This window comes from Dermochelys coriacea, chromosome 1 (assembly GCF_009764565.3).
Source record: "Dermochelys coriacea isolate rDerCor1 chromosome 1, rDerCor1.pri.v4, whole genome shotgun sequence".
Classification (NCBI taxonomy): Eukaryota; Metazoa; Chordata; order Testudines; family Dermochelyidae; genus Dermochelys; species Dermochelys coriacea.
Window position 1 is genome coordinate 115,271,196 of NC_050068.2, and position 15,714 is coordinate 115,286,909.

At 41.8% G+C, this 15,714-nt stretch overlaps 1 protein-coding gene across 3 annotated transcripts in view; it reads right to left on the bottom strand.

Moving 5' to 3' along the window:
* Positions 1-1,034: 1,034 nt before the first annotated feature.
* GPR45 (G protein-coupled receptor 45) overlaps positions 1,035-15,714 on the bottom strand; it is a 32,787-nt gene continuing 18,107 nt past the window's right edge. Inside the window, exons 1-3 of one of the 3 annotated variants that reach the window (XM_038369329.2) lie at positions 13,459-13,736; positions 7,338-7,420; positions 1,035-5,587 (exon numbers count right to left, since the gene is read on the bottom strand). In XM_038369329.2, the coding sequence (XP_038225257.1) occupies positions 4,182-5,297 (1,116 nt within the window). In that variant the 5' untranslated portion in view covers positions 5,298-5,587; positions 7,338-7,420; positions 13,459-13,736 and the 3' untranslated portion in view covers positions 1,035-4,181. Of the gene's footprint in view, positions 5,588-7,337; positions 7,421-13,458; positions 13,737-15,714 lie in introns of those variants that run through there. The other 2 variants (XM_043512321.1, XM_038369364.2) reach the window with 2 other exon arrangements.

Here is a 15,714-nt window from a genome sequence, read left to right on the forward strand (position 1 = left end):
TGGGGAGGGCACAGTGGCCCGACATTGCTCAGTGGGGCCAGCTGCACCAGTCACTGCAGAAGTCACAGAGGATCTAGAAAGTCACAAAATCCATGACTTCCGTGACAAACTCACAGTCTTAGTTATACAGCACCCGCAAACACTAAATACCTACGGCCTAGAGGGGTCACAAGTGGACAAATGACAAGGTCCAAGTGGCCAGCTATCCGCCTGTCACTGGGATTCCAAGAGATGTCCAGAAGGTCAAATCCAAATTCCTCAGACCTGTCTACCCCACTTATGTTAGTAACGGCTACAATTACACCAACAACATGTCAATCAAAGAAAAAACCATTAAGCAAGCATTTTTTAAGCCATTAGTTTTACAGATGTGTTTTTGCAGAGTCTGCAGTCTCATGTCCATCTGTCCCATCCCATTCCCCCACTCCCTCAGAAGTCAAATATAGATAGCCTTCCTGTTTTTCATAGATGCTTACCCCAGCATATCAGAGAGGACATAGTATCAGGGGGTAGCCGTCTTATTCTGTAGCCACAAAAACAATAAGGAGTCTGGTGGCAACTTAAAGACTAACAGGTTTATTTGGGCATAAGCTTTAATGGGTAAAAAAAGCACTTCTTCAGATGCATCAGAGAGGACATAGACTCAGGCACATTCCATGTGATTGCTGCCTCCTCCCTCTCAGCTTTGCCTTAGTTAAGCTAAGTTCCTGCAAAGGCCTGCTAAATGCAATAAGCAGAATAATTGATAGTCCATCCCAATTATTTGCAGCGGCTTGGATACCTAGCTGGTTGCTAAAAACGCCACTCATCACAATAAGAAAAAGAGTACTTGTGGCAACTTAGAGACTAACAAATTTATTTGAGCATAAGCTTTTGTGAGCTACAGCTCACTTCATTGGATGCATTCAGTGGAAAATACAGTGGGGAGAGTTATATACACAGAGAACATGAAACAATGGGTGTTATCATACACACTGTAACGAGAGTGATCAGGTAAGGTGAGCTATTACCAGCAGGAGAGCAGGGGTGGGGGGGGGGAACCTTTTGTAGTGATAATCAAGGTGGGCCATTTCCAGCAGTTGACAAGAACGTCTGAGGAACAGCGGATAGAGACTAACAGGGCTGCTACTCTGAAACCTCATCACAATGCATCCCTTTAAAAAGATTGTCTTTAGGATGACATTAGCTGTAACATATCCCTATCTTGATGGTCATGAGAGAGCAGGCATCTGCTAGTCACTGCTTTAGCTCAAATGGTGGCACAATTGCTTTGATGTTGAAAGTCCTATGTCTATCCCCACAGACCTAGGGAGGAGGGATATTACAGACACATGAAAGTAGCTCTGTCTTCCTAACCATAGAAAGTGTAACTTTTCAGGAAGAAACTGCAACTGCAGTTGCATTATGTACATGCATGCCTCAGCATTTTCAAATCAGTCAGCCAAATGTCCTCAAAGCTGTGGATGTCACCTTTAATAGCTTGTCCTGTGAGCCAAATTCATAGATGCTATCAATCTACAGTTTGCTCAATCACATCATTATAGATCAGCATTGCAGTTCAGTGTGCTGACAGGATCAATGTGATTGTTATTTCATATCATTGCTTGCTACTTATATGATGTGCATTTGGAAAAGGCCACTGGCTCCAAAAGACCTTAGCATTTGTCCTTAACTTGTTTTTGACAGCTGGAACTGGTCTGGCCATGCAAATTTTGGGTATTGCATTTGCATCCAACTATAGAGTAGCTTTGGCTGTGCTATCTAGCAAAAAGTGTGAGGTTAATCATATTTTTTGCTTTCCAGGCCATCAGCTATTATACTTTAACATTAACCCCTATGTTAGAATGATGTTCAGATAATTTGGAGTACTCTACTTTTCTTCAAAACTGTAGTTTTAATTAGATATAGATTTTAAACATATCCTCCACTCTAACGGGATGGTAATTGAATTTTTTTTTTAACTGTACAGCCTCCCTGAAATTAGACATCGCAGCTACTTTATTGTAACTATCTAATTGTTTCTCAGTACTGATGCAACCTTCCCCGCGAGAGGGGATACAGGAAGGGGCACCTCTGTACTAGAGCTGAGAGACCCTGTGGTTGGCCTGACTCCCACCGATTTTAGTTAGTAGTAACTTTATAGTCTTTCTATAACTAAGGTTGTACCACAAGGTTTTCCATTCTTTAGTTTTCCACTGAAGTTTGATCATTGATCAATAGATCCCTCAATGTCAGATGTTTTCTTGAATTATTGTACCAAGTCTTAAATTGTTCTTTTGTGGGGGGGGAAAAGATGATGGCAGAACAACTCCCTGTGAGGAAAATGGGATTTTTAAAAAAATATCTGCCAATCCTAGTTATGTACCTAACATGGGGGAGCTGGCTTTAGGTTGTAAGAAACAGGAATACTAGGCAGTTTTCCATACAGCCTGTTTGCTCTCTCAGCAGCTTTTGTTCATGAGACAATGCTGGTCTGACTGCATGGACTGGTAGCATTGAATGGGACTGCTTTAGAGCAGTTTAGTTTGTGCATTTGAATCTTTAACAAAACAGGTTACTGCAAACTAACTTGAGTGCACCAAGTCTAAGCAATTTAAAGGCCACTGCTGGCATGACAATCATGCATCTGCCCCAGCTGTTACTGTCATACATAACAGCTGATATGCATAAACAGGGTCATGTGGACTAAATAAGGTTTCCCTTGCTGTTCCTCCTCCTATTGTGAGGGAGTCCAGACTTTTTTCCTTTTTCTCACTGCTCTCTCGATCCCTCAGAGCAGCATATTGCAGCAGGCAGCACGAAGGAAAAGCTAACCAGCACTGGATGCTTCATATGGGTTCTCTTGAGCATCTACCTCTTGTTGCTGTTTAGGGCCAAGAGGCATATGTACCACCACCACATTCCCTACACAAGGGACAGGATCTCGGAGAGATAACACGCATGGCATGTGTGGAGGGACCACTCCTGGGGTGAGATACAGGATACAGCTTGACAAACTGGGGAAGTAGGACAGGACCAGAGGGCAGTGACAAGGAAAATGTTGGGAAGGTAGAACTGGAAAACAAAGGCCTCTGCAGGCGGAGAAAGAACTAGGTCGAACAAGAGTGATGAACACAAAAGGAAATGAGCATATGTAACCAAGAGAGGAGAGAATGCTGAAGATAGAAATAAAAGAAGGATAACCTACAGATCAATGCATGAGATTGGAAGCCAGGACTTCAGCACTCTATTTCTGATCTGCAATAGAGTGGCGTGTCCCCTGAGACCTCCTTTATGTGCCTCAGTTTCTCATCTGTAAAATGGAGGTAAGAGCCATCTCACAGGTATGTGTTATATTAAGATTCTTTGATGGAAAGCGTATATACAAGTGTCAATGAACGAATTAGGTAACAGAAGACAAGCACAGTCAGATAAAGCTCCTTCATGAAAAATCTCGCTTGGGGAGCTGCACAGGACATGACAGCTATGGCTATTTTAAAAAATGAAGAGCTACACAACTGTTAGTCATTGTCACAATATAAAAATGTATTAGTGGCCATATGCACCTCATGTAGTACCAGCTTCTAGAGGTATTGGTGTGTGTATTTGTGAACACTTAAGACAACCCAAGATGAACAGACTCAATCTGACATTTCAATTACACCACTGTACAAAACAATGGTTACCATCTCAGTGTCTCATTGCACAGGAAGATTCACAGGATGATGAGGATTCTAATTCTGCAGTGATTTGGCAACGAGCAGAATTAAAAACTTTTTTTTTCTTCCAGAGCTTGGTACTCCAGACTTAGACTCTCCTACATTTTTATTTTTTTTGTATTTTTCCCCCCACTTGAACTGGGTGATGAAAATAAGTCATATTTTTTAAAAAAAAAGGAGGATACAGGCTTTCAGCTGTTAACAATACAGTTAGACAGACTATATTTTTGGTCACAAGTGACATTTTTACATGGCACCAAGTATTGCAACATTATTGCCCCAAGTGGTTTTAACTGAAGCAATACTAATGAGTTATTTGTAAGCTTGGGGAAGTTAGAAATACAATCTTAACACACACAACAATGGAGCACAGCATCCTTTTAAAGATTTGTGACAACTGCAGAAAGTAAATAGTAGAAATGAACTATTGCCACTTTAACCAGTCCTTTCATAACTTTTCCCTCACTGGCCCACAGCTTCTTCCTAAACAGCTGACTGGGTCTCACTACAGATGTATATTGTACTTGGCTGGATTCTCCTCTTTGTTCGTCCAGGCACTTTAGGAAGGATCTTGAATGTTTTAGGCATGAACTCCATGCAGGCCTCACGGAATTTCTTGATTCTCCAACAGTAGACGACAGGGTTAAACACTGACTTGAGGTAACTCAGCCACAAGATGTAGGTGCTGGTGATGTAGAAAGAAGGGCTGTAGTAGAACTGTCTGCTAAACACAGAGAGCAAGCTGAACACAGTGTGTGGAAGCCAGCAGAGTGAAAAGCCAATGAACAGAATGAGAATTGTAGTGAAGGCTCTGGTTTTGAAGCTCATGTCCACATTCATCTGCTGAGGCTTCTGTAATCCCATGAGGCTTAGTTTGCTCACCTGGCTCAAGCAAAGGCTCTCAGCATGGTTGTGGATCCTAAGGGCATTGCGCCGCACCGTATTTAGAATGCAAAGGTAAGAATACAGCATGACACTGAAAGGGATGAAGAAAACTGCCACAACTAGCATCACGGCATAAGCTCGGTCAGCAGGAAATTCAGTGTACCCCAGAACACACTGGGGAGCCCGGGCTGGTACTTCCACAAATGTCCATCCAATCACTGAAGGAAAGGAAATGCAAAAGGACAGTGCCCAGGACATGGCGATGATGACTTTGGCACGGTGAGGGTTCAGCTTGTCTTGCCGCTGAACGATAATTAAGAAACGGTCCACACTAATGATCAAGAGTATAGAGACTCCTTCCAAGACAAATAACCAATAAAGCATAGCTGATATCCGACAGAAGTGAGCTCCGAAGTTCCAGTTCACTGTAATAATTGTAACTGCAGTGAAAGGCATGCAGAGCAAAGACATCATGATGTCAGAAAAGGCCAAAGTTGCTAACAGTAGGTTGATAGCTGAACGCATGGCTGCCTTCTGGTAGACAATGAGGCAGACAATGGCATTTCCAAAAAATCCAACAGCAATCATGAATACCATTATTATTACCAACAATATCTTGAATGGGGCAGGCAGAGCTATGTAACTGGAGCCTATGGATGGGGTACTCTGATTGAGAGCAACATCACTGTCTATGGAAGTGTCGTTGCATGCCATCCCTGACAAACATGAAGTGGGAGGAAGAAGAGCTAAAAAGTCTTCCTGTTAACGCTTTGATTGTTGCCATTTTTTCATCTTGCCTGCCAGAAAAAGGCTATGGAGAAATGTCTGCAGATGGCTGTGGTAGATCAATGGTTAAAATAGAGATCTGTCTTTGAGGAAATATTTTTCAGATATCAGGAGGGCTGAACAAAAGCTAATATTTAGGAAAGAGCAAGTAACTTCAGGGTTTATTGGAGTTGGAGCTGAGTCCATCTTCAAGGACATTTGTTTGGTGAATCTCTGACCTAGAGAAAATAGGAAGGTGAATCACAAGTCACTCTCTGCATCTGTTCAAGGACCATGGGATACATGCAATGATGATGATTAAATTCCTTTAATCCTTATATGTAAAGATAGTCAGATGTCCTAACAGCACATGCTTCCAGTGTTTGATAAAATAATTATACTTTCTAGTAAGACCACCAATAGATGTAATATCAGTTTTATTTATTAGATACACTTAGACCCTCACATTACCTGGACAGAGAAAACAAATGACTGAAGTTTCTGGATGTTTGAAAGATTTTTCAGGTTTTCATTGTCAGGTCTTATTTCAAAGTTTCTGTAGTCTGCTCCACTATCTCTATTTATCAAATGGAAGGTCTAGTGTACTTCTTCAAATCCTTCCTGAAAACACTGTGTGGGTTAATATTCACCACTAAACTCCCCTGCCTACTCCATTGTCTGACTGTTGGTAGGATTAGAAATGCTAGAGAGGCCACATACTCCTTCTGTGGTAATAAGCACCATAGAAATGCCTATGGAGAAAATAAATGACAAACGGAAACAAGAAAAATAAGCCCCTGGAATGTCCAGAAGACATGTGATTACAAAGGAGAGAGGAAGTTATCTCCCCAGATTTATTTCTTATTCCCTGTCTCATCCCACAGTTGTGCCTTCCCTGCCCTTCATACCCGGGTGCCTTTTACCTGTTTATGTACTCATGTGTAAAACAGCACGTAATCCTATTCTGCTAATAGAAATACTACACTGGGCTAGATTCACAAAAGGACTTAAGCCCCTAACTGGCTACTATTCACCAACACATTTTATATACACACACACACACACCACATTACTAAGTGTTATACTGTCCACATGATATTAAATATGAATTCTGTGTAGTTAGGCTATCTGACATATATCATGTTCTTCCTGTAATTCTATTCACCTATGCCAAGTATCCCACAACACTTCGCAAAGCTAAAGTCAGCTTTGGACTGGAAAACAGGAAACCTGTTAAAAGCAATATACAGTTGTGGTTTGTCCTGGTCCAAGTATGGAGGTATCTGCATGGGCAATTGGTTTGGAATACAGTATCCAAAACAGCAAAGGAAAGGTACACCATGGTGCCAGAAGAACAAGACAAAAAGCTGGTTGGTTAAATTTAGTCTCGGGTGACACAGCATACTCTCTAACTGTATTTATGTAGTCTCACATGCATGATATGGGAGCACACCTGTGAACAGTGAACTGCATGTCTTTAGACAATAAGTGAGTGGAGCTTGGTTATTTAGTCTCTTGAACTTTTTTAATATTGAACCACAAGCGTAGTCAAGATCACTTGGCTATATTTTGAGAAATACAAGTTACGAGCCTAAATCCCCAAATCAGGCCTGACTACGATTCAAACCTCCCCGCTCAGCAGCCTCCAGACTTTGTAGGTGCCTAAGCTCTCTTGGCACCTATATTATTGTACTAGACATTCCCTAGGCACCTATGGTCCCACATCTGCACATGCTCACTGCAACTCCATGCTCAGTGTCCGGTTGCCTCAGCCCCAGAGTGATACATGAACTGGGGGATGATAGGCATTCCTCTATCAAACTTGCTTGTGGGGCCGTAGCTGGTAAGTGTGTTCAAACTCACCTACTGCATCAGGTTCTATAGGCACGCTTACATAAAATGGTGAGGGGAGGGAGGACACACCTGACTTTTAGTCCAGTGGTTAGGGTATTCACATTGGAAGAGACCCCAGCTTCAAGTCCTGCCTACCTGTGAGGAGAGAGGATTTAAATGGGGATTTGCCATCTCTTAGCTGTGAGGCTCCTTCAGTCTCTCCTGTTGAAGTTGTTCCACTGTGGATAAATAAGAGTCACTGGCTGAGTGCGCACACAAAAATGACTGTTGCCTAATGGTTACTGCACCCACCCAGGATGTGAAAGAGCCATGATTGAGCCCCCCTGTTGTGATAACACTTTATCCCCAATAGGACAGCTTCAACAGAAGAAATTGAGGCCACCCACAACAGACTAGCCCACAGCTCACGGGTTAGGGCACTCAACTCTGCTGTGGCAGATCCCAGTTCAAATCCCAAGAGAAGGGGCTTGAACCAGGTGTATCTTGACAGTAGAACTGCAGTCAGCGGTCCCTTGTCTCCTGGAGGGACTATTTTTGACTGGACAATAGAAATTCAAGGAGTTAGGCTGGAAGAAATTAGCTTAGAGCTGTCTGGAGGGTTTAATAAAGTTCCACTTGTTCAAATGAACCTGCATTCAGCATCTCTCTGTGAAGGAAACAGCAGCTGAGTACCCTGAGCATGGGACTAAAAGTTATAAGGGAGGTCTTCCCTCTCCCACTGCTGTGTGTGGAAAAATCCACTTTAGGCACAGATCTCAGTTGTAAAGCTTCGGAGTTAGGCACCTATTTCCCTGACAGGGGTGAGGCTTAGTGCACACCCCTCACAGTGGTGTGCTGGCTTTTGTGAATTACCCCTTCATCATCGAGGGAGCTTAGATGCCTAACTCAAGATTTGTGATCGCAATGTGTTCCTGTGATATTTATAGGCACTTAAATACCTTTGTGACTCTAGGTTTAAATCATTCCTTGGGATTTGGAAAGATTGTCAGTAGTAGCTTTACTTCTAACTGCAGTACCCTTCTAATTATTCTGTTAATATTTATTCAGGGTCCTTCCGTCTGCTTTGGTGGCTGTGCTAGCTCATAAACAGGTGTTAAATATTAGATAAGCCTGTGTGTACCTTCCAAATGATGGACAAACTTTTGTTTGAGTATCGTAACTGAAAAAAAAATGAATTTCCAAACCCATAACTACAGTCTGGGAAGAGCATTTGCTGTCCATAAGTAAATGACTGAAATGTCTTCCCCATTTAGGTCCATTATATTAAATGGATCCATTAACAGTGTTTCAAAATACGTGAACACTGTGCACAGGCACACACATCACCATAGGCTCATTAATTCATCTTTTGTAAAAGTCTAATATGACTAAATTTCAATGCCACTGCAAGAATTTCCTGTATTTTACCTCATCTATATTGTTTCCAAGAATTTGACATTTCAGTCTGAGTTACTAGTGCTTTATAAAGACAGAGCAAAAATTTCCGTCTGCTACCACTGCCATTTATGCACTAATCACTGGAGTTATTTTAAAAAAAGCCATGAATAATTTGCTTGGTCTTCATATTTTAAATATCCTTTTTAAATGTTAAATACTATTAAGATCCCCTTTGTGAGGCCCCCCAGGTCTGCATGAGGATGGATGTCTGAACCAGGCCCTCGAGTATCCATGGGCAGGGCTGACAGAGCAAGATGGAAGGTGGGAGCACCAAGTCAGTGCAGGAAATAAAGTACAAAAATTGAGTAAGGTGGAAGGAAGAAAAATGGCACTAATGAAGCATGAAGGGGGGGATGTCTCACTCCACAGGAGAAGAAAAAATGAAGAGGAGAGAGATGCACAAGGAAGGAAAAAAGGGGAATAAAGAAAAGCATGAAGAGGTATGTGTGTGCATGCACACACACACCTCCTACCAAGCACATGCAGTCACACCGTAACAACATGTAACTATTTCTCCATTCCAGACTGTGTTCTAGGAATGTCTTTCATGGCTAGAGAGAGTCTCTGAGCAATAAAATAAAGTTGTCCAACATGGCCAAATGAAGTTATTTTTTATGAATAATCATGGCTATTTTGACAAAAATGGAAGTTTTTGCAAGAAAACAATTAGTTTTCATTGCTATTTGGGAGGACTTAATCAAAAAACAACTTTTGATTTTCCACAACTGAAAATGGCTTGTTTTTGTGATGAAAATCCAGGGTGAGGTCTTTACCCCTGCTTTGGTCCCTTTATGTCATATAAATGGGATGGAACCACAAAAAGACTTTAAAAGCCATTTTCCAGGGAGCATTGCAAGGATTCCCTGAACAGCCATGGTGGAAGACACGCAGCCTTCTGTGTACCTCTTCCCAAGGCTGGGTGCAGGGAGTATGGTGGGGCTGTGATGGGGGCAGGGGATGCAGAACACAGCACTTCAGAGCTTTCAGCCAGCACTGTAGCCCATAGGGCAGCCCAGGAAAGGCTAACTTTAGGATATGACTTCACCACCATGTGAAGGTATGACGTAGCAGTGGTAGGCAGGCATACCCATGCTAGCTTAAAATTAGTAGAGAAGATGTGGTGGCACAGGTTTCAGCACCGACTGGTAATTTAAGCACATACCCAGGGTCCTCAGAGGGCTTGTATTCTGGCTGATAGGCCAAATATAAGCCTTTGTCACCATAGCTTCACTATTGTTGTTACCGGTGCTAGCTCCATTACAATTATACCTTCAAGGGCAGTGAAGTCATGTCCTTACACAGCCCATGCCTGTGGCTACTCTAGCCTCCAGGAGTGCAGGATAGAAAAAAAAAATGGCTTAAAGCACCTAATTGAAGCTCAGCACAGAATCTCACCTCTAAACTCTTCTGCAGAATTTTAACAAAAAATGATGTTCTTTGGTTTTGTTTTACTTTAATTTCCTAAAGCCCATGGATTATATTTTTCAACCAGTAATCTTGTCCATATTGCTTTTGCTGTGGTAATGGTCATACCAGAACACTTGTGTCAGGCTTTGATCACAGTACAGTTTTTTGAACTGTAAACCAGCCCTCAATCTGAAAGTGCTTGCACCCTCATCGATAAGAAAACCCCTCAGAGTTGACAGCAGCTGATTCTATTATTGTTGTAGATTCTGTCTGCTTTCTTTCCTCTAAAATATGTCTTTTCTAAAGGGGGGGGAACCCTCCCATGCAAAAAAAAAATTGTTACAGTGTGGAACAGACTTCACAGCCTTGTCTTTTGGACAGTATGAGTCAATGGGGGCCTGGTTGCTCTCCGCTCCACCCTCTTTCAGAAAGCTGGTGAATTGTCTGGATAAAAGTAAACTTATCTGGGACTGTGCAAAAAACTTCTCCACCCTCTCCTAGGGGCTTTTCCCTAGTGCTAAGGGTAGGAAATGTGAACTAGCTTGGCCGTACGATTTGTTGGCAGTTGGCCTTCCTGATTAGGGGAGTAAGGATTCTGACTGAAGACTATTCAATACAATTTTAAAAAGGCTGAAGTGGCAGGATTTCATACACTGCATGAAAGGAGTCTTGATACTCCAGCTAATAATAGATTGTAAATTTTCATTTCCTAACCCTTTCATTTTGCTCAAGTGCAGAATTCAAGGTATTCTCTCATGGTCTGATGCTATAAGGCACTCGGTCTCTTGCAGGCCTGAACTCTAATTGCTTAGTGTGGATCACTTTTGTTTTGCATATTAATATAAGCAGGATCTGAAAGAACTCTCCCCTGCTGGCTATCTGGGGAGGGGGAGAGACTTCAGGAGCAAACTGTATTTACATGAACACACCTACTCTGCGAAGGTATTCAGCAGACAGGAGCTGTGTTGCTCAAAGTGATCAACTTTGGCTGGTGTTGGGTTACAAATCATTGTAGTACTGAATGAGGGGTAATGTTATTAATGTTATCTTTATTGTATGAGTAAAGGGGAGCAGAACTGTGCTGAGCCGGTCCTGATTGAGGGGGTCACCCTCAGTTGAAAAGAACTCGCTAAGCGAGGGGCTCGAATGTCAGAACCCTGTGAAAGTAAGAGGGGTAGAGACAGGTGTCCTAGCTAGGAGGTGTGGTCTCTCCCTAAGGGTCCCTGATCTGGTTTAATCTGTTCCTCCCACTGTTCAAAGATAGAGCTAAATAGGCTCCATTAGGAGTCTTTTGTTATGTTAAGTACTCCCTAGAGCCGAAAACACTCCTGGGACAGCATTTCTGCCCAGCCTGCTTCACTAAGGCTATGTCTACACTTATTTAAAGCGCAAAAAGGTCCCTTTTTTGCCCTAAAACTGCGGGACCATCTACACTTGTTAATGACTTTTTGCAGTGAAACTCAGAAGTTTCACCACAAAAAGAAAGCCACCTTCAAGAGAGGCATATAGCTCTTACTGCTGTTCTTTTTGCGCTGTTGTGAAAGTGAAGACACAGTCCACCAGCGTAAACATCTTTTGACCTCCAAAGGATATCCCACAGTTCCAAAAGTGACCACTCTGGCCAGCATCTCCGCTGCTCTGATGCCAAGTAAACGGATGTCTGCCCCTCCCACCTGTAAGCCCCGGGAAGTTTGAAACTCCCTTTCCCTTTACTTGTAGATATGGCAGGGAAAGCAGCCAGACAGCAGGGAATTTTTTTAAAAATGCCATGAAAGAAACAAGGAAGTAATGGGGCAGTACAGGGCACTGAGCTGGGACCTAAAATACCTTCTGCTCACCCCCACCTTCCCACAAGACCTACTGAGAGAGCTGCACTGTGGGATAGCTTCCCTACAACGCTGCTCTCATTGGCGATGGAAATGCTGGAAGTGTAAACACTCTCTGACGCCTGAGGAACCGAGTGAGTACACAAACCAGTGCTTTACTTTCACTGGTTCCCTATCACTGGTGAAACTTACAGAACAAAAACCCTGTAAGTGTAGACATACCCTAAGACCTGAAAGTCATTAAGAGCTGACAATCACTAAGAGCTGGGTGGATTCTCAAGAGACTGACCTGCCCAGGTCACGGAAGAGAGACAGGTGGCAGAAGGTGACTGGCGAGCAGAGAGGAACAACAGCTGCCTGAACAAGTAATGTGCAGTTAAAGGGATCTTTTCTCCCAACTCTCTTTAGGGTTACATATTCAGCATAGATTTCCTCAGACATTGTTAGAGTGGCTACTGGAAGTAGGTGTAAGTTACATCAGTTAATGTCCCCTCTAAACTTACTTAGACTTACCTCTAAATGTGGCTCGTCATACTTACTTGACTTCAAACAGCCACAATAATATAAGTTAGAAACAGAAAACACACGTCATCTGCCAGTGCAGGAGTCTTACCCACAGTTGATTTTCTTGTTCTTTGTTCAGTCTAATTTTCTACATCTCAACTGTTGGAACTTTTTCTTCCCTGATAGACCTCACTGCCCAGAAATATTTTTTTGGTTTTTCAGCCTGAGTTTCCTTTTCTTAATTTCATTCTGCTACTCCTAATTATGCATCACCCTTTCCATCCTCAAGGTCATTGACTGCTCAAATATTTGTAGACGCTTTTGTGCCCCTTTCCTATCCATAATGGATTAATGTTGCAGTGCTCAGGGAACAGTCCTCTTGCAAACACAGAACCAAAATACATGTCTTTTTGACAGTGGTTAAGTACAAGAGAGTTGAAAAGAAAACATACTTTGGCATATATTTTATAAAATGAAGTATGCATTGTAACAAGGTTTAACTACTAAACCAAATGTTATTTCAGGTAGGATTGAATGAACCGCCTACTGAAATTTGGGGTCTCAGGTAAATTTACTTTGTTACGCTTCAGTCCTCATGCACTAAATCAAGTAAATACATTACATGTTCCGAATGTCAAGGGAGAACATAGATGAATGGTCTCTACTCACGCTGCATAATTAATTTCTATTACTGAGAGTTCCACACATGACCAGGACTGAAATATTACCCCAGAGTCTGGTTTCACTCCACTAAGGAGTAAGTACTCTATAGTAATTTATACTTATGCCCACTGAATCCATTCCACAGCTCTAGAAACAAAAAGAAATAAAAATAAGATTCCCCAGGAGAGTGCATGATGCATGTTTCCTCTGCAATGTGCTGCACCAGAAAATGGCAGCAGTTTTGCAACTAGCCAGACTCCTTGAAATTTAAAGATGCACTAAAAGCAGTTGCAAGTGACGTTCACCCATATACCATACCACAGAACGAAGCAGCTGAAAGTTAATGTAGTCTGAGACTGCACTAACTCCTCTGTAGATCCTCAGCTCACTGCTGCAGGAACTGAACACAGCCTACCTACCTGATTCCCCACCCTGGTCCATGATTTCCCCACGTGGGGATCTAGAGATCTTCAGATAGCTCTCTTCAGGTCCAAAGATGGAGGAAAATGGTGTTGCAGAGGCAGTTGACACTTCCTTTTGCACAGAAGAGGTCTACATGTGGAAGAGACTTTTTTCCTGTAAATCGTAGGGGAATGTTTACTCTCTCACTCTCCTATACACAAACACTCTCAAAATAGGGCTCTCATTTGCTAAATCTAAGAATTAACCAATATCTTCCTTGCTGTCATAGACAGAACTGGCTCCCTTAATGCAACTGCTGTTCTCAACCTTCATCTCAGTTGTTGCCAAGGAAACCAGATCAGTACATTCACAAACAACTTTGTATAACCAGTTTTTCCCTGGGAATCTTGGAACTCTTTTTCCCCACCCTGTTTGCTGAAGTTCATTTATCTTAGTTGATTACACCACTTCTGCAAGCTCCCTTATATGGGAACAACTACAAGATGCATGTAAATACATCAAAATGTACACTAAAACAGAGCTTGCATGTGTGTGCATGTGCACCATCTACCTTTTTTTTTCTTTTTTTTAAACTCTGGCTTTTTCAACCTCAGTCGAAGAAGGTGGTTTGGATTGAACTGGTTAATAAGCCATGATACTGGCAATGCAAGAAATTTCTCAGTAGTACTAAAGCAGTAGAACACCAAAGATTCATCAACTTCAATCCAATCCACTTAAAAAAAATTATTTACAGCACCTAAAATATAAAAGAGGGCAATAACAAGCCTATTTAATTAACTTGAGACAAGCTTAATGCCATCTAATTGCTGCACCTGTACCAATGGCAGAAGGAATTAAACTTCAGAATTAGAAGTAAACAATCTAATAATAATTAGATCTCCAACAAACAGAAAGGTTACAGAGGATTCACCACAATCTTAGAGTCTAAATAAGTTTTTGTGAAAATGAAAACAAGGTTATAGAGGCAGAAAAAAGTAATCAAGCAATGCAATGCAAAGAATAAATGAATCATCCACATATGCTAAGACACTGTGAGGAAGGTGGGAAGCTAAACAACAAAAAGATAGGTTTGATTTCAGGGGAGTGAAGGCAATGAAGTTGAAACTACCGTGAGCAACCTCCAGGGACCAGCAAAAACTGTTGCCTAACACGGATGTTTTAACTAGAGGCTGGAGAAGATGGAACTGGAAACCTTCAGGGGTACTTTAAAGTAGTTGCTTAAAATACCTACTGAGGTGGTTCCTTAAGGCAAGTTTCACTATATTTACAGCAAGATTAAAAATTGCACCTCATTCAGAAGTGGATTACACTAGATGACTGTTAGACAGACCACCTATGAAGACTGAAATGCATGCAAGACATTGAAAAAAATGTTTGGACAATGGGCTTCTTGCCAACCTAACTGCATATGGCAGTTCTACTAAGCAATGAGCCTTCTTCAATTGCCTTCTTGTAAAAAAAACAAAAAACCCTGTGGTTTCATAGAGTCAGTTTCCCTACCCTCTATGAGAGAATAGAGGTCTTTACTCTTTGGAATAGGTAGTTTAAGAAACAAGCTTATTTAACTATGGCTTAGGGTTTGCTGAATTTATTTGGATCAGTTTATTATTCCAGATCATACAGCTAACTAATGATTCAAGTATACATAATTATGCAGGGTCTGATTGGACCTTGAGATGCCCATTGCTGTATATCTGTTCCTATTTGCTTTCCAAGCCCAACCAGAACATCAGCTTGACTAGCTGAGAGAAATAACAATGCATAACATGCAAACTTCTTGGCTTTGGTAATACTTTATGGATATTGCCAAAAAACAATATACTGTATTTGCCTTAGAAGATGTAAGAAAAAAGCATATATGCAGATGATAACATGGCTTCTCAATTTAGAGTGTAAACAGTTTGTAAACTAGATATCTACCATATCTCCAGTTTTGCATTTTAATAGAATGCCATAAACTGCATTACATTGAGTATTCACAGCATTGTGCCTTTCAACATCTTAGAATCTCAACACTTCACAATTAGCTGGGGGGGGGGGGGGAAGGGTGGTGGTGGAGGAGGAGGAGAGGGTCAGGTTATGAGATAGCCAAAACGTTAACAACTCTCCAACCAATTTTGCACTTAGCATTTTCCATGATAAAACTAACTTCAGACACCAGAATCAAACCAATCCAAAACCTGCTTCATGCTTTGCTTTTCAATTGTCTGCATCCACACGGCATATGGAGTCATGATCACAGGAGGGGAGAC